This window comes from Fusarium oxysporum, chromosome 4 (genome assembly GCF_000149955.1).
Source record: "Fusarium oxysporum f. sp. lycopersici 4287 chromosome 4, whole genome shotgun sequence".
In the NCBI taxonomy this organism is placed as follows: domain Eukaryota; kingdom Fungi; phylum Ascomycota; class Sordariomycetes; order Hypocreales; family Nectriaceae; genus Fusarium; species Fusarium oxysporum.
Genome location: NC_030989.1, coordinates 4557675 through 4576615, shown reverse-complemented (window position 1 = coordinate 4576615; position 18941 = coordinate 4557675). Strand labels below are relative to the sequence as shown.

Here is an 18941-nt window from a genome sequence, read left to right as displayed (position 1 = left end):
AAAGCCAAGAATGGCATGAGAAATGAAATCCTGAGGCGAATCGACCCCAAGATTTGGTCGAGGCAATTTTAGATTATAACCTACGGACACTTAACTGAACTCTCTTGGCTTGGCTGGACTGGACTGGTCAAACGGGCTGGGCGCTTCGGACATGGCACGGCTAGAAAATTGATCTGTGGTCCATTCGATCTGGAGCATCGTGTAGACATGACACGGTGACTGTATCGCGCTGACGTATTGTACAGTCAGAGTTTCTGAAAATAGGACAATCGCTATAAGTCAACGTGATGTAGAGAGTCTGTACCCGGAACGAGCCTGAGCGAGATGGATCCTGATACGAGTACGGATCAAATCTGTAACCACGTATTGGCGTCTTGGTGGCCCGTGTCTCCAATGGCCCCTGAGACAACGGCGCCAATAGCCTGCGGTACCGCTACACTAACAACGGGAACTGTCTCCGGCTGGGAAAGCCAAGTTGGTGATCCCCACCACGAGATAGCGAAATGGAACCTACGCCGTTGGTTTCTTTATCTGGGGGTTAGCGACAAGGATGGATAGATAAGTTATTGAATGCTGCGTACGGAGTATATAGACCGCTATAATTCATTGAACACCCGTCAAAGTCAATCAAGATGCCATGCATCATGTCGACTTCCAAGTTGACCGCGACTTTGAACTAGAGACGAAAACTCTGAAAGTTTCTTTAAGCATACCATTCTCCATAAACTAACCTTACTACAAAAGGTTCGTCGTTGGGACAGTCGACACCACCATTTTGACTCTTTCTCCTTCTCTCTCTGTCCGTCAATACCACCCACTGCTGATCTTAACAGCAGTGTCGGCCCGTCCAACCCATCACCAACCTCACACCTTTTCACTCTCACGTTACCCTCGCGTGTCCTGTTCAACCCCGCTTCAAAAAAAAAAAAAAAGAGCCGCAGGGCAGGAAAGTGATCGACCAGGTTCTTAGAATTCATCGTTATCTCGTTCTAGAAGACCCCAACCTCCAGCCTCGTTGGGAATAGTTGAACTGTGTGTGTGTCGCCTAAAAAGGGCCTCGCCCCCCTCATTCTTTAACCGCTCCACTATATACGGGGGGACATCCAGACCATTCCTCCAACTCTCCACCAACGAGCTTGCGTAATGCTTCACGGGAGGAGGGAAAAAAGCACGCAAGACATTGGTTTCAACCGGATACTGTGTGGTCTGTTACATTGAAGAGTACGACGACGATAGAAAAGCTTTCCACTTGCCGATCTCATTCCCATGCTTTTTTCGTCTGACACCAAGAAAAAGCTTGGCCTTGGGATTTATGCGCTAAAAAGCTGTAGACTCTTCTGGCTCAGACTTCCCCAGAATTCTGAGCGTGGCCGATTTGGCGCGCGCCAGTATTGGATGATCCATATTTTCCCTGAGGCAGTGCTGATTTTGCTGTGATCTCCATTCATTGCGATCCGCGCTGGTGAAACGTACATGTGCGCCATTTGAGACACTTGCGTGGCACAAGTGATGTGATCTGTAGGGTATGGACGTATCGATTTCAAGGGCTGGGCAAGGGTGATACCGTGATTGACGTCTGTCAGCATCCCTTGTCTCATCTGGAAGGTCCCTTATCCAGTTGATGATCTGTAACTCGGTAGTTCGGTAAGGATGGCTACTGAAGGGTCCGTCTCTCAACTTCAATATTGGTGGTTTGCTGCTATGTACTCGTTAGGTACATCATGACCCTCATCCCACCAGCCACTCCTCAGTATATACACTTTCCGCAATATCCGCACTCTTGATCACACGCAGCATAATCACTGCCACTGTCACTATCACTATCCGATTGCGCCGCCGTCAACTCTTCCTCGCGCTCCGAGTCCTCCGGATTCATGTCCTCACTCCCCAACCAAGCCTCCCATTGCTTCCTGACAGGATCAGACAAGACGTCACCTGCATCCGACAGCTGCTTGCGAATCTCGAGAGAACCGCTGTTGGACCATACGATCTCCAACTTACCGTCTCTTGACCCGTGGGCCTCGCTGATAATGAGGCGCAGGAGTGCAGCGAGACGCTTGAGCGATGGTTGGTTGAGATCCTGCCATTCGATGATGTTGGCTTCGACATTCTTGATCTCAATGGTTGAGTTTTTGAAGAGACCATCTTTGTGGTAGGCGAGGAGGAATTGCGTGACTTGAGCGATCCACAAGCGTGGAAGTTGTTCGCCGAGATGATCTTTTTCAGGAGGCCTGACTGATCGCGTCTTCAAGTCGAAGACACTACTTTGAGGGATAGATTCACCTCCATCAGACACTTTGAGTTTGCCAGTACCGTTTGACAGCGATTCAGTGATGCCGAGGCTTTCCATTTCGTCAAAAGCGTGCCCCTTCACTGTCTTGGCGACAGGACTGGACGAAATGTACCCGTCGCCTTCGAAGCGGACCATGAGATCAAGACCGCCGAATTGATACGAAAGGATTCGCTGATGGGACGTCGAGCGCTTGACCGAAGACTCCCATGTAGTGTACTTCTCCGGGAATGTATGCCCGTATCCTCGTACACCTTGAATCTTCTCCCGAGGCGAGTTCTCTCTTCGAATGAGATGGACAGTTTCGCCGACCTTCTCAACGAGCATACGAAACGGACGATCTAGATCAACGCCCCGAGCAAAGCGCAAGAGGTTTCCGATCGTGCTTCCACATGCAACGATGTTGACTGGGATAGGGTTGGGATTCATCTTCATTACAGAGACAATTGCAGGCTCAAGAGGATGTTTAGGGTAAGCTGCTGCGTTGACATCGCGATAGTACTCGCCAGAGTCAGGAGGCAAGCGCTTTGGGTCCTTGGGAGGTGTCCATCTTGGAGGTTGACCTGTACATATTAGGCATGTTGTTTTTCTGGAGTGGCTCACGTACCTGGGATGATGATCTCGGGAGAAGATGAGCTGATCCAGTTGTAGGATGCGACTAATTTGACATTCTCAATCCCCACGTGGTCGCCATCGCTTTTGAGGCTGTCTCGAGTGATGCGCTCAATCATTTCTCCGAGTGGAGGTGCTGGTGATGAAGTCACAGGTGCGGGTGCTCGCCGTACGCGCGAACTTGCTTGACGGCGTCCGTACATCATGGAAGTGAGTTTTATGAATGGGATAAATACGAGAATGGTATGCCAGATATGACTGATAGACTGAAGCTTGTGAAGATTGGATGAATGAGGCTGATGAGCTGGTGGAAGATGAAGACAGACACCTTATATGTTCTCAAATACCATACCATTCACTTCTTCTGCGTAACACCAGGAGGCCTGCCAGACAATTAACTGGGATGTGTCACAGTGTCTGCCTAAAATCTGCATTATTTACACTTTTGCCCATCCTTTGTTGGTTGTGACAACGCTGGCCCGTTTTGCGACCGTTACTGGGCTGTGAAGAATAGGCATTCTCAGGAATTCACTCACACGGAAATCTCTGAATGAGGCAACACAAAATAAACCACCAACTTATGAAGAGGGTCTACCAAGTTTAAGCTCAACCTGCCTGAGTAATTCTGCCATTTGGGACTGAGGTCTTGTACTGCACCGGAGGTAATTGCAAAGTCTTTCTTGTCGATGTCTCCGCCGTGAGATGTGGGAGGCCGACCAACACAACACAGAGCCTGATTGACAGCGAATTAAATGTGTTTTTCATTGTCGCATGGCACGAGAGGTTTTGTCGGCCCCATGCATTTTGCTGGCCGCTGTGGCGATGCTGGTTGGGTGAAGTCAAGGCAGGCAGACAGACAGCTTCATTCACAGTACAAATGGAAGCTGCATTCAGTCACTCACTTGTTCAGTGATATCGTATTCCTCTAAGATTATCAGCTTTAATTCCATCAACAACTTCATCATCGTCATCATCTTGTCTCAGTGTCATCGCTATCGCTGCCATGGTTCTGGTACAAGACGCATCTGGCTCTCGAGCCGCGAAGCTCATCAAGACATTCTGGGCCGTCATCAAAGGCGAACAGCAAATCACGAATGCACATTCTGCAAAGTTATTTGTACAAGCTTGCGGGATCTACAGATGCAAGAACTCACCTGTCAAATTTGTCGAGGTCATGATCTCAAACCCTGCCGGCATCGCGGCGTTGGAGAGAGTAGTCCGCGTCGACTTGAGTTTTAGCTTCATAAACACCACTGCCTTGCCGTTCCTCCTAACGCTATCGGATGAGGGTGTCGCTGCTCTCAGCAATGGTGGATTCCTTCGCCAGATGCTGACAGCTATTCTGGAGCCAACAACCTTTTGGACTGCTGCCGTGGACGCTTACCATAGTGACCAACTCGACAATGTCGGGCTTGAAGCTTTTGCCTGGCTGTGCCTACAAATTGTCTCGGATCAAGCCAATTTTGACCTCCACAAGGACGCAGTCAAAAGATTGATGGAACATAAATCTCTTCTCAGATCGGACTCGCCCGAAGTGAGGAAGATTGCATACCGCATCGACAAGATCATCAAGATCTTTGCCCAGCCCGAAACTGCATCCAGCGGAGTCACTCCTGGAGGACGTCACGACAACGACCATGCCAACTTTCGCGATATATCAATTTATCCGACCTCTGACGAGCTTCTTTCAACTGATCCTCCGTATCTCCAGCGACTGGGGGAGGTTTTTGACACGCCGATGGAGACCCGAAGTCAGAGCTACCGCGATTGGCTCTTCCGTCTCCTGCGCGAGGACATGCTTTCTGAACTCCGAGAAGACCTTCAAGTCGCCATGAGTCAGAAGAAGAGTAAGCGCCGTCCTGTTGCTCTGGGACAATTGAGATTGGTTGGGATCAATGCCGACCATGACATCGAGACCAAGCACATCCCGCCATATACTCTCTACGTCGCGTGCCAGCAGGGCATTAGTTTTCCAAACAAATTACCAAAAGGCGGGAAGAAGGCGTTTATAGAAGAGTCGAAGAACTTTATGAAGCATGACTCTTTTGGCGCGCTTTGCTGCAACGGCACCATCATCGCATTTGGGTCACTTGTCAGAGATGTCACGAACCTTCTCAAGACACCACCCATCGTCGGCATCAAATTCAACGACGGTTCTGAGCTTAAGAAAGCGGTAGATGTCCTTCAGAGTCCATTAAAGGATCAGGTCAAGTTTTTCATTGTCGACACCGCTACTTTTGCTTTCGAGCCGATCCTCAGGCGATTGAAGACTATCGCCGAGTTGCCTCTTGAAGCTCAATTGATCGACCCTGAGCAACCCTCTGGGGACGGTCCGAGATCGACAACATTGAACGCCTTGCTTCACCAGCTCAAGGAGGCTTTGGTTTCAGGGCACAGTTATCAGATGCCTGCAGGTCTAAGACTAAAAAAAGAGATAAAGCTGCAAGGTGCTCAGCTCAAGTCCTTCATCCACGGCATCAGCAGCAACCTGGCTCTAATTCAAGGTCCACCTGGTACAGGAAAGTCGTTTTTGGGCGCGCTCATTCTCTTGACCATTCTACGATTGACAAAATCGCGTATTCTTGTGCTGAGCTATACGAATCATGCCCTTGATCAATTTATGGAGGACCTGATGGACATCGGCGTCAGCTCAGACCAAATGGTTCGGCTAGGCTCCAAGTTTACTGAAGCCACCAAGTCTACCCTTCTGAGAGAATACGACGGCCAAAAGAAGTACTGGTTAAAGATGGAGGAGAGGAATATCCTCAATACCCTTCGCGTTGAAGAAACGAGACTCAGCTTGGAGCTTCAAGAATGCAGTAGAAAGCTCGCTGCGCGAGAGGCTCATCCGGCCGATATCCTGGAACACCTGGAGCTTTCCGAAAATTTCAGCACCGCATGGGAAGCTTTTCAGGTGCCAGAAGATGACGGCTTCAAGACGGTTGGCTCGGATGGTAAAGCAATTGAACCGGCGAGTGTTTACCAGTACTGGCTGGACGGTGGTGATGTAAATCGTCTCGGACACCTCAGCGCATCTCTCGACCTGAGAGCCCGTACCGTCTGGAATGCGCCGCTGGCTGTGAAAAGGCAATGTCATTACGAGTGGTCTCAAATGGTTCGTGAGGAGCAGAGCGCCCGTTTCGTTGACTTGAGTAAGCGTTTCAGTGATGTGAGGACTGAGATCAAGAGTATCCTTGACGAGCGCGGGCGACGAGTGCTGAAGGATAAACAGATCATTGCTTGCACAACCACTGCTGCGGCAATGTATCAATCCATCATTGAAACCGCCAATCCCGATGTCATTCTGGTCGAAGAAGCGGGAGAAATCCTCGAAGCGCATATTATTACAGCAATGAGTGCTTCAGTCAAGCAGCTCATACTCATCGGAGACCATAAACAACTAAGGCCGAAGGTGGGCAATTACGTATTGACAAAGGAGAAAGGAGAAGGCTACGACCTGAACGTATCGCTGTTTGAGAGACTCGTTGTTCAAGGCCGCCATTTCACAGCCCTTGAAGAGCAGCATCGCAGTCATCCAGACATCTCACAATACCCTCGCATGCTAGCCTATCCTGAACTAAAAGACATGCCATCGACTTCCGACCGTCAGCCGATCCGAGGATTGAAGACTCGCGTCACGTTTGTGCACCATGAACGACCGGAGGATACCATGGATGATGTCGCTGAGCGCCGGGATCCCACGGCCAAGGCCAGCAAGAGAAACCTCCACGAGGCTATGATGGTTCTCCGAATGGTTCGCTATCTATCGCAGAACGGATACAAGACTGAGAACATGGTTGTTCTAACGCCGTACCTGGGACAACTGTTTCTTTTGAAAGAGACCCTTCGGAAGGAGATGGATCCTTGGCTAAATGATGTCGACAACCATGACCTGGTGCGTGCGGGACTGGTCACGCAGGCAGCAGCCAAAGTGAACAAGAAGCCCCTACGTCTCTCAACAATTGGTAAGTCAACCAATACCCAGTAGTAAGTTCAATGCTGACGAGACAGATAATTACCAAGGCGAAGAATGCGACATTGTCATCGTCTCACTAACACGCAGCAACGCATCTGGAGATATCGGATTTCTGTATGCTTGTGAACGACTCGTTGTTCTTCTATCACGAGCCCGAAACGGCATGATTCTTTTTGGTAACATGGAGACATTCATGAAGAGCAAGAAGGGCGGTAAAATGTGGACGCAGTATCTTGGTGCGCTGAAGAAGAATAACTCTATATTCGATGGCGTGCCTATCCATTGCGAACGCCACCCCGACACGTCCATGCTATTGAAGCTGCCGGAAGACTTTGACAAGAAGTGTCCTGATGGAGGATGCGCCGAGCCTTGGTAAGTCTAGACTTGCACTTTGCCCTTTATTTTCTTCCTTTCCACCATAATGTTATCGCACTTGTTATAAAATCTCTAACCTCTCTAGTAATGCCCCACTGAGCTGCGGTAAACACAAATGCCAGCGACGCTGCCATCGGGTTCAAGATCACTCAAAGATCGAATGCTTTGCCAAAGTTGAGAGAGTCTGCGACAAGGGCCATAAGACCAAGGTCCCATGTGGAGATAAGTCGAAAATATGTGTGACCTGCGTCAAAGAGTACGAAGACAACCAGCGACGTATTAAACGCGACCTGGAACTCGAACGAAAGCGCCAAGAACGGCAGGACAAGTATCGCTTGAAGCTACAAAAGATTGAGGATGAGACTGATCATCTTCGTCGAGCTATGAAGTACGAGTCTGAAGAGAAGAAGCAAGCAGATGAGCTCAAACAGAAGAAGGAAGAACTTGAGTCTCTTCGACAAGCTGACAGCAACAAGAAGAAGATGAAGACGACCCAGAAAACCAGCCCACCGCCGCAGACTGCTCCTCAGTTCGATCCTATCTCAAGTGCAGCCAAAGAGTGGAAGAACATGAAAGAGGTTGAAGGTGCACGCAACGCTGCTTTAGATAAGCTGATGGGGATGATCGGTCTCGAGTCTGTCAAGGATCAGATACTCTCGATCAAGTCCGCAGTCGACACCAAGATACGTCAAGGGTTCTCTCTTGGGGATGAAAGATGGAGCTGTTCACTACTTGGCAATCCAGGAACAGGTAAGTACACCACAGACATTGACCTGTGTCCGTGTTGGCCTGACTAACTATTCTATAGGCAAGACGACAGTGGCCAGAATCTACGCCGAGTTCCTCACGACTGTTGGGGCAATTGCGGGAAGCTGCCTCAAAGAAGTGACCGGCTCAAAGCTTGCCAACATGGGCGTTGCTGGATGTGAAAAGCTCATTGAGGATGTCAATAACAATGGCGGTGGCTGCGTTTTCATCGACGAAGCATACCAGTTGTCATCTGGCAATAGTCCCGGCGGTAAGGCTGTACTGGATTATCTTCTGGCAGAGGTAGAGAACTTGAGGGGAAAGATTGTCTTCGTCTTGGCAGGATACAGTAAGGAGATGGAGTCTTTCTTCTCACACAATCCTGGCATTCCTAGCCGATTCCCCATTGAAATGAAGTTCGAGGACTACACCGACAAAGAACTCCTCCAGATTCTTCAGTTACAGATCCATCGCAAGTTTAAAGGTAGGATGGCTGTTGAGCAAGGAGTCGAGGGATTGTTCTGTCGAATTGCTGCACGCCGAGTTGGCCGTGGTCGCGGAAAGAATGGTTTTGGGAACGCACGCGCGATGGAAAACTGTCTTCAGAAGATCAGCCAGCGACAAGCATCACGTATCCAGAAAGAACGCCGAGCAGGAAAAAAGCCAAATGACTTGCTCCTCACCAAAGAAGACATCATTGGGCCAGAACCCTCCGAGGCTTTGTTGAATAGCAAGGCTTATCGAGAGTTCAAGTCCCTGATCGGGTTGCAGGAAGTCAAAGATGCACTCGGTGTTCTTATGGATACCTTGAGAACAAACTATGAGCGCGAGCTTGCGGAGCAGCCTCTGGTAGAGTTCTCGCTAAACAAGGTATTCTTGGGATCACCCGGAACTGGAAAGACGACTGTCGCAACGCTTTACGGGAAGATCCTCAAAGATCTGGGACTTCTTTCGGATGGGGAGGTCGTCACCAAGAATCCAGCTGATTTTGTTGGGGCTGCTCTTGGCCAGTCAGAGGCTCAGACTAAGGGTATCCTCGCCGCCACGGTTGGAAAGGTTCTTTTGATTGACGAAGCATACGGACTCTATGGAGGAGGTGTAAATGGCTCTGTCGTTGATCCCTACAAGGCGGCTGTTATCGACACCATTGTTGCAGAGGTTCAAAGCGTGCCAGGCGAAGATCGATGCGTCCTACTGCTTGGCTACAAGGAGCAGATGGAGGAGATGTTCCAGAACGTCAATCCTGGTCTCAGTCGACGCTTTCCAATCTCATCTGCCTTTGTCTTTGAAGACTTTGATGATGTTGCTTTGGCAAAGATTTTGGACCTCAAACTGGGCAAGTCGGGCTTCAAGGCAACAGTCAAGGCCAAGGTTGTCGCTCTGGATGTCCTGCGCCGTGCACGAAACCGCCCCAACTTTGGAAATGCGGGTGAAATCGACATTCTACTTGCAAGAGCTATGGCCAGCCACCAAAAGCGTGTGTCGTCTGGACGCGTCAAGAGACATGGGACTTTGGAGCCCATTGACTTTGACGAAGATTTTGATCGCGCTGAAAGAGGCGATACCGATGTGAAGAAATTGTTTGAGGGCGACGTTGGGCGCGACCATCTGATATCGATCCTTCAAGGTTACCAGACCCGGGTACGTCAGGCCAAGCAACTGGAGATTGACCCGGAGATCCCCTTCAACTTCCTGTTCCGAGGTCCACCTGGAACTGGAAAGACTACAGCTGCACGGAAGATGGGCCAGGTATACTATGACTTGGGCTTCCTGGCTAGCACTGAAGTTATTGAGGTCTCTGCTACTGAGCTCATCGGTCAATATGTTGGACATACAGGCCCTAAGGTGCAGCAGCTCCTGGACAAAGCTTTAGGGCGAGTGCTTTTCATCGATGAAGCATATCGACTGGCGTCTGACAGTTCGTTTGCCAGAGACGCTGTTGATGAGCTTGTGGATTGCGTGACGAAGCCCAAATATCATGGCAAGCTTATCATTATCCTTGCTGGCTACGTGCAAGACATCAACACTCTCTTGGGCATCAACCCAGGAATGTCTAGTCGGTTCCCAGAGAGCATTGACTTTGACCCTCTCACTCCTGCTAGTTGCATTCAGCTGGTGACTAGTCAATTGCAAGCTAGCAGATCCAAGCTCAAGGGAAAGATACCAGTGGATCTGTCATGCTTGGAGCGTCCAGAGAGAGAATTCTTGACGGAGCTGACCAACAAGTTCAGGGAACTGTCGGAGCAGGATAGCTGGGCAAATGCGAGAGATGTCAAGGAACTTGCCAAGAAGATGTTTCACAAGTTTGATCTATCTTCTAAAAGCCTGACACTTACTGAAGAACTGATTCGCAGCACTATGGATGAGATGATAGCGGAGCGTCGAGGCCGAATGACGGACAAGAAGCCTAGTGCTGCGAGTGAGATAGCCAAAGCACTCACCGATACGCCCATGTTTACACCACCTGCGATGACGACCAATGCCACCACGGTTACCGAAGAAAAAGAGGAAGAACCAGAAGAAGAGCTCCCAGCCATCACTGTTCCCCATGGCATCCGAGACGCTGGAGTAAGCGATGAAGTTTGGGAACGACTCCAAAAGGACAAAGAGCAAGAAGCCAAAGATGAAGAAGAATTTCGTCGTCTTAAAAAGGCCCAACAGAATGCAAAGGACGCTGACCGGGAGAATCTTGTTCGCCGGATTCTAGCTGAGGAGGAGAAACGGAAGAAGATTGAGGCGAGAAAGGCAAAGTTGATGAAGATGGGAGTTTGTCCGGTTGGATATGAGTGGATTAAGCAGAGTGCTGGGGGATTTAGATGTGCGGGAGGTTCACATTGGATGTCTGATGAGGCTGTTGATAAGATGTAAGGATGTTTCTGGGCATGTACTGAGATCCTTGCAGGATAGAATGAATATTGCTTTGGTTCATGATCTGACACTTAAGTTCTAAACCTCTACCAGCTTGAAACTTGCGGGATCGTGACTTGCGTGGGCTCTTTTCTGGGTTTTCTTGGGGTTAATAACTGGTATAGTTTAGGGACCAACAGATTGATGGAAAGGACTTATTATCAACGTAAGTCTGACTCTTCCATCAGATAGTCCTTGGGTTTGTTATGCTACTACTCATTCAAGGGTTGTATCCCACGTCAAGTACGCCAATGGAGATGCTCAACTGGGCCAGATGATTTGATGATTTGTCTTGCGGCTAGCCGGACCTATCACTGTAGAATTTCCCTCAGTGCATCGCAGAGTAGTTGGAAAGCAAAGCTAGCCTGCTGCTGTTGGGCTCAAGCAATTTCGAAGGTGACACAATATGTCGAAATACAGGCATTCGTGTCAGATATTAAGGTGAATCGTGTATATTTCTTGATCCTTTCGCAATCGAAGGACCATTGAGACCTTATATCTTCAACTGGTTCCTTCTAGGACTTGAGTCCTAGAAAGTCCTAGATGAAAGTCCTACGATCTAAGTTTAGGGCGTCAAACTTTAATCCTGAACCTTAATCCTGAAGTTGAGGGTGAACCCTCCAACATTCAACACACCCCCTCAGGCTCAATAGGTCCCAGTTGAGCCTGCATTTCCTAGGCAGTCTTCTATCTTCTGGAGCCTTGCTTCTATTCCTTCTTGCTTCCGGCTCTGCTGCTGTCTTTCCTGAATATCTTCCAGGCCAAGTTGATAGAGGAAGCGGTTCCATTTGCCTGCCGGCAGGGCCTTTGTCAATCCGTCTGCGATCATATCCGTTGATTTGGTGTATTTGACTTGAATTCTCCCTTCTTGGACCTCCTGTCTCAGCCAGTGGTTGTGAATATCCACGTGCCGCAACTTAGTCTTCAAAGTAGCGATTTCGGCGGTCACAAGGTTGATAGTTTGAGTATTGTCGCAGTCGATACGGATAGTCGGATCATCCATCTGAACTGTAAGCTCTTTCAACAGCCGACTCACATAGAGGGATTCCTTAGCAGCCTGTGCCAAGGCTAGGAGCTCTGCCTCTGTCGTGGATGTGGTGACTGTATTCTGCTTGCTAGCTCTCCAGCCGATCAACCCGTCGAATAGTCGGATAGTGTACGCTTGGGAGCTTTTCCGATCAAGGGTGTTATCGGCAAAAGAAGCGTCACTAGCAACTGTAAGACCTCCGGGTCCTCCGAATCGTAGGGCTCGGTGCCTTGTGTGTGAGAGGTAGTGGATAACGCGGTCGGCGGCGTCTTGGTGTTCTTGGCCAGGGTTGACAAGAAATCGGGCCAGCCTGGAGGCGGCGAAAGCTATGTCAGGCCGGGTGTTAACGGCGATATAGAGGATCGAGCCGACTTTACGTTGATATCGTTGAAGTTCTGCCGGGGTTGCTAGTCCTGTTTGAGGTCGTAGCTCTGTTTGAGTCATTGGTACTGTAGATGTTCCCTTGTTAGCTAGATTTGCGATTTTGTCAATGTAGGCTGTTTGAGATAGCCAAATCTTCCTTGCAGGCCGGTCCCGTATGACTTCCATTCCTAGGAACCATTGCACGGGATCTCCTCCTGTTAGCTTGTATTTTGATCCAAGCTGTCTAGTCAATTCATCGGCCTTGTCTTTCCGGGCCTTCCTGTAAGCGATGATAACATCGTCAACGTAAAAGAAGAAGAGGACTCCTTCCTTCTTGAAACAACAAGGTTCGTGAGGAATCTGTGTGTAGCCTAACTCTAGGAGGGTCTTCGAGAGTTCTTTCTGCCATAGCAAGGGAGAGGCTCGTAGTCCGTACAGGGCCTTGTTGAGCTTCAGGATAGTTGCTGTTTTCTTATACCCCGGGGCCATGTGCATGAAGATATCCTGGTCAATTGGGGCGTTTACGAATGCGTTGACCACATCGTATTGGACCATCTCTAGGTCAAATCTGGCCGCAATGGCTATCAGGGTCCGGAAAGACCTTCCGGCTAGGGTAGCTGCATATGTCTCTTGCAACCTTCCCTTAGCTTGTTGGTCTCCTCTGACCACTAGCCGTGCCTTGCATTTCTGAAATCGGCCGTGTTTATCGAACTTGTAAACGTATACCCACATACAGCCAAGGACTTGTTGGCCAACGGCTCGAGCGTCTTTCTTTCGAATCTCAGTCCAGGACCTCATTTCCTTGTGACTCTGAAGGTGGCTTTCTTCAGCCTCTTGAAAGAGCGTTCCAAAAGGGTGATGCTTTAGGTCTTGATGTTTCGTCGGGGGCGGCGGTAGGGAGTTTCGATGCATTTTCACCCCTTGTCGGAGCTTCCGTTCGATTGAGGTCTGGAGAGGGGACTTTGTTCCGGCTAGGAAGGCTGCTTGCCACGAGACTGTTTTGTTTCCTTCGTCTGATAAGGCCCTGGAACTGTGCGCTACTAGAGCTGACAGTGGTGTGGCTGGAGGTGTTGGTAGGATATCAGAGTCTTCTGACTGTTTGAGGCTGTTTTCTAGGGCAGTTGCCACGATGCAGTCTTCTGTTTCGTCTGTAATAGGGCTGCTTTCATCTGCTAGGGTGGTTGTTGGAAGGGCCACTTCAATACAGTCTTCAACCTGTTCGGCTTGTTCGTTGTCGTCTTGTTCCGGCAGGGAGGATCCTTGTACGAACTTGGCAATTTCTTCTAGGTCAGCTTCGAGTAGTTCATCTTTGAAGCTTTCCCAGTCTCCGTTGCAGCCTTCGTCTTCATTAAATATGACGTCTCGAGTGTTGACTATCCGGTTGATCGTGGGGATCCAGATCCTATAGATGTTCGAGGACCTATATCCCACTAGGAAGCCGATCCAACCTTTGGGCTTAAGCCGCATCTTGCGATTGACCTTCTGCTGGGCATCTGAGGTCATTGCATAGGCCTTGCAGCCAAATGCCCGTAGGTGTGTTTGATCCGGCTGTTTCTTCGGCTGTGGAATCCCTGCTGCTTTGGCTGATGCTGTATGCAGTTGATCATATGGCGTTTTCCAGCCTGATGCGTAGTTCGGCGTTCGGTTGTACAGATAAACTGCTGTCCTTCCAATTTCTGGCCACAGCTGGTGAGGAAGCTTTGCGCCTGTTCGCATAGCCCTTTCCTTGTCCTTGACTACACCCCCTGAGCGTTCGGCACCCCCATTCTGGGCTTGTGTGTATGGGGCCGAGGGCTCGATGATGATAGCTCTATTCCTCAGGAAGTCTCCGATTTTCGGCTTGATCTCCGTGATCTCGTTATCGCATTCGATGACTTTGACCTTGAGGCCGTGTTGGACTTCCAGATGACTTAGGAAGGATTTGAAAGCGGTGATAACAGCTTCTGTCGTCCGGGCTGTGAGGTAGTAATCCCAGATGTAACCCGTAGCTCGGCAGGTTAACAACATCTGTGAGGTATAGCCGCCTATGCCTTCTTGGTAGTCATGGAAGTCAATAGCGATACGCTCGCCGGCCTTCTGATCGGATTGTCTTGGGGCTCGTCTGATTTGTCTCTTGATCTTCGATATGCCACAGGCGTCGCATTCAACAGTGGCTGGTCCTCGTATTCGCACCCCTTGAGAGGCCGAGATAAGATGTTCCAGAGCTTGTGGTCCCGGGTGCCCTAGGCGACTGTGCCATCGGATAGCTTCTCCCGTCAAAGGGGCTCTCTTTGTGTGAGAGCTGAATCTGTGGGCTGCAAAGGCTGCTTTTGGGAAGCTTTCTGACTGGTATTCGACGACATACTGGCCGTATAGGTCATGGATTGTGCATGCAATCGTTCGGTCGAGTCGTCGGAGGGTCGTTGGGTTACGCCTATTATCCCAATAGAAGCCTTTCTTTCGTAGTTGACGTAGGGAGACTAGGGTCGTAAGGAGCCGAGGGCAATAGGCTACATCTTCAAGCATTAGGACTCGAGTTCCTGTGAGCCTGATGGTCATGGTTCCGTAGCCTAAGATGGGTAGTTTTCGGTCTCCTGCCCAGATGAAGTCGCCTGGAATAGCCTGCTGGAATCTCGCTAGTCTGTTGGCACTGTTTGTGATTGAGATAGTAGCTCCGGGGTCGAGGATCACGGAGTTCCGTAAGGGATAGTTATCCCTTTGGGCTGCAAAGGCGGTCTTGATTTCGGCGACTGGTCGGCCGTACAGTCATTGGTCTGAGTTTTCTTCCTTTGTTGGCTGCATCAAGGTTCTGTCTTTTGTGGTCCTGGCCTTCTTCCGAGTGAGGGCTTTTACCTTGGCCTCCAGGTCTGAGTCTTCCTCGAGAGCTTCTTTCACCTTCTTTTGGATCTTCTCTCGGGGCTTGAATCCCTTCCATGCCTGATTTGGAAAGACATAGAAGCATTTCGCAAGTTCGTGGGATAACCCACACGCCGGGCATTCCTGTCTCTTCTCAGGAGACCTCTGGCGTTTTCTTTCTCCCTTCTTCGAAAATGGGTACTGGCCTTCAATGATGCGGGCGTCCCCTTCATCATCCTGGGGGTCCTCCCCAGCATAGCTCGCAGAAAACGCACCGCGGGCCACTCGGCCCTTCGTGGCTTCTGCATCTTGGAGCTCATTTCGGAAGGCGTTCCCTACATCTCGGTATGAGAGGGCCCTATTTTGCAATAGAGTCTTTGAAGAGATTTTGTATGAGGCAGTCCAGCTGGGCAAGATGTGTGTGGTGACACTGAAGAAGTCCCAGGCCCATGCACTGTTGTGGAGCGTTTCAGGGACCTCTCGTTGTCGCCCTTTCGCCATTGCCTCTTCCCATTGATCTAGCCACTTGAATGCTGCTTGGCTGACCGTCTTTGGGGCAGTTCTTAGTAATGTAAGATACCTATTTCTGGCATCCTTCGTTTCATCTTCCTCGGTCCTTCCACACCGGGCACGAAGGTTCCAGTGCCATTCGTATATTGATTCGTGTGACTGACAGCAGGTTTGAATCAAGCTTGGGGAGACCGTACGGATAACCCAGTCCTGAAGGGTTCCAAGAGCGTTTTTCTGTTTTTCGAAAACCTTCTCTTGTAGCTGATAAAAGGTTAAATCCTGCTGGAAGATCTTCTGGCCTTGGTCTGTAAGGTCAGAGATAGACCATGTTCCATTCACCGTTTCCTGAATGTCGTCTGGGGCGCCGTCTTGAGATTCGGCAGTATGAGACCGGATTGTTCGTTGGGCTGTAGCGGTCTTCGTATATCTGCGTTTTCTTATATCCGGGATAGCTGGTTCGTCTCCGAGGAATGTCTTGCTTTTGAGGTGCTGCTGAAGACCAAGACGATGGGCCTGAAGGAGGAATTCATGCTCCCAGTTGAGGAAGTCCTCAGGCTTAGAGAGGGTAGCCGTAAGACCTTCCTTTTGGGGCTTGGATAGGGACATTATGTATGAGAAAGAGGGTTCTTCAAGGTATTGAAAAATAAAAATAAAAATGGTTGAGGCAATGAGACTCTTAATTGTCAGATATTAAGGTGAATCGTGTATATTTCTTGATCCTTTCGCAATCGAAGGACCATTGAGACCTTATATCTTCAACTGGTTCCTTCTAGGACTTGAGTCCTAGAAAGTCCTAGATGAAAGTCCTACGATCTAAGTTTAGGGCGTCAAACTTTAATCCTGAACCTTAATCCTGAAGTTGAGGGTGAACCCTCCAACATTCAACAATTCGTATCAGAAGATCGCATATCTCTGCAATAGATACCTGCATCCATTTCAAGCTGGGCTGTGCATGAAATGTGATTTCAAGCCACATAACGTATGTTAGTTTCAGATAAATACCTGCGGTAGGCCCATAAATGCATTTGAGTTTGTAATGAATCAGTAAGTCGGCAGTTGTACATCACCAACCGCGCAATTCAACGTCAGACAAGCTCTCCACAATCGTGGCAAGACCAGATTGGAGGCTTGTAATGTAACAGTGCGCATGTTTCACTGCAGGCATTCTATTTGCGACATGTACATTATCTGCTGACCCTGCGATAGTCTAGTCGGTTCTACTCCAACTTGTGGATTTCAGATAAAGTGGAGGAAGAACCTGTTTGGCTCTGGGCTGAAAAAGCCATTCCACGATTGTGTACGAGTCCAAGATAGACTGTCTTTTAATTGGCAGTTGAAGGTTTGGCTACGCTAATTGTCATTCTCGCTTCTGGAAATGGTGTTATCCCAGTGCAAGCTCATTGGCTGCCCCCGAGACAAGAAAACTACAGTTTTTTCAAATTTGAATCAGGCTACAGGCTTGGGAGCATATGACAGATAATGTTCCTAAATATTATCGTTGCATGAAGCCATAGCACCTACATTCACGTATTTTTAGACCTCATATTTCCTTATGACTTTGGTGGCAAAGCAACATACCGTCTTTCTATTTCGTTGTATATCGTGCAGAAGCAATCAAAGCATTTGTTATGATACCACAAAGCTCTCGCAAGCCGCCAGCGAGGCACTTTCCTGATCAACTAGCCCAACGGCCTAAAGTCAGTGGAGTGAAACGGTCCAGATCAGGCCTGTCGCTATCTCCTCCTGAAAATCAACGTAAAGGGCCTGAATGCCACTCGGCTACATCGCTTTCAAGAAGCGATGGTCTCCCAAACAACGGCAACGATGAGATCACTGGCACAAACGAAAAGCAGCGATCTCGAGAGAATAAACTTTCTTGCAGCCAGTTATCTCTAGCGCAGCAAATGAAGATGGAGCAACTTTTGAGAGAGAGGTTCAGCCGTTGGATTGATGGGATAAAATACACTGCGCCACCAGAGGACAGATTGCCTCCCCGAAAACGCTTTAAAATATCGCAATGGCGCTCGGGTCTTCCGAGGACTGAAGAAGAGGATGAAAGCGAGGACGACTTCGTCGTGATCTCCCACCCAGCATGCAGAAGAGGCTTCTTTCATCTTGCTTGCCCGTTCTATCTCCACTCGCCCGACAAACACCAGAAATGTCTCATCCAACACGATTTGGACTCTATTGAGACGTTGATAAAGCATCTTATTCAACATCACGATAAGCCTCTGTACTGTAGTACGTGCCAGAAAGCCTTCGAAACGTTGATTGATCGAGATAACCACGTGTTGGAGAATGCATGCAAGAGAAACAATCAGAAGCCATTGAATGGACTCACTGAAAGTCAAAAAGCCAAACTGATCAAGAGGGATCGGTACTATTTAGGAGAATCAAGTCGTTGGCGTCGTATTTGGTCAACAGTCTTGCCCAGCACAGAGCAGCCTCGATCTCCATATCTCGATCGGGGCGAGGGACTGAAAGTTTCTATGATAAGGGACTTTTGGGCTGTAGATGGCCAGAAATTCATCTTTGACTTCGTCAAGGGCCTGGAGATTCATGCGGATGAGAAGAGCGCAACATACCATATGATCTGCCAAAAGGCACTCGATGGTCTGGTGAATTGGGTAATCAAACAGGATAGCAACTCAAATACTCTATCTTTTGATAGATGAATCTGAATGGGAGAATGGGGGAGGGTCGTCTAGGTTCGGGAGTTGATCACTGAACCAGTTCTTGTTGAAACTCGGTTTGCATAGTCTTTCTTGCCTGGCCTTTCTATATGTTGGTGTTTGTAGCTGGAGTATGTGGCTCGTTCAGGTCTTTATTTTTCAATGTCACAATTGCGTGAACCTTCAATGATCGTGAATCTGAATCGAGTTCGTGTTTTGAGCGTCGTATTGCTTTCAGGTTTGTGCAAGTAGCAAATATTGGAGTTCTCGATGCCCTGATACCATAGTAAGCACTTATAAGTTTCGAAATATTCCAAGGGCCACGATGTACTGTAAGTATCGAAAGGAGTCTTACTGTGATATAGAACACGCCAGGTCTGTATCACAACTTGAGGTATTCTTGGACCAAGGATACCATGACGACAGGTAAGGAAGCGGTTGTTGTACATTTTGGGAATATCATCCCAGTTATTGTAGACCTCAACCTTCCATATTGTATAAAGAGTTCACTTTATGTTTTAAGTGGGATTTTAGTTACTTTAGGACTTGCAAAGTGGGAACTTGGCATGTTTGCCGCTCTACCTTGAAATCTATCCATGTATATGCCCAATCCCCTCATAACTATGG

At 49.0% G+C, this 18941-nt stretch overlaps 3 protein-coding genes across 3 annotated transcripts; 2 read left to right on the top strand and 1 right to left on the bottom strand.

The window, feature by feature from the left end:
• Positions 1-972: 972 nt before the first annotated feature.
• Positions 973-3490, bottom strand: FOXG_04473 (uncharacterized protein). Its single transcript, XM_018382497.1, has 2 exons — positions 2898-3490; positions 973-2853 (listed from the first exon to the last, which is right to left on the bottom strand). Exons 1-2 carry the CDS (start codon positions 3106-3108, stop codon positions 1748-1750), a joined length of 1317 nt encoding a protein of 438 aa, XP_018239223.1. The 5' UTR covers positions 3109-3490; the 3' UTR covers positions 973-1747.
• A 189-nt stretch (positions 3491-3679) lies between these two features.
• On the top strand, positions 3680-10938 carry FOXG_04472 (uncharacterized protein). Its single transcript, XM_018382496.1, has 4 exons — positions 3680-6867; positions 6914-7250; positions 7339-8003; positions 8062-10938. Exons 1-4 carry the CDS (start codon positions 3906-3908, stop codon positions 10866-10868), a joined length of 6771 nt encoding a protein of 2256 aa, XP_018239222.1. The 5' UTR covers positions 3680-3905; the 3' UTR covers positions 10869-10938.
• A 6177-nt stretch (positions 10939-17115) lies between these two features.
• Positions 17116-18540, top strand: FOXG_04471 (uncharacterized protein). Its single transcript, XM_018382495.1, has one exon. It carries the CDS (start codon positions 17271-17273, stop codon positions 18315-18317), a length of 1047 nt encoding a protein of 348 aa, XP_018239221.1. The 5' UTR covers positions 17116-17270; the 3' UTR covers positions 18318-18540.
• Positions 18541-18941: the final 401 nt, after the last annotated feature.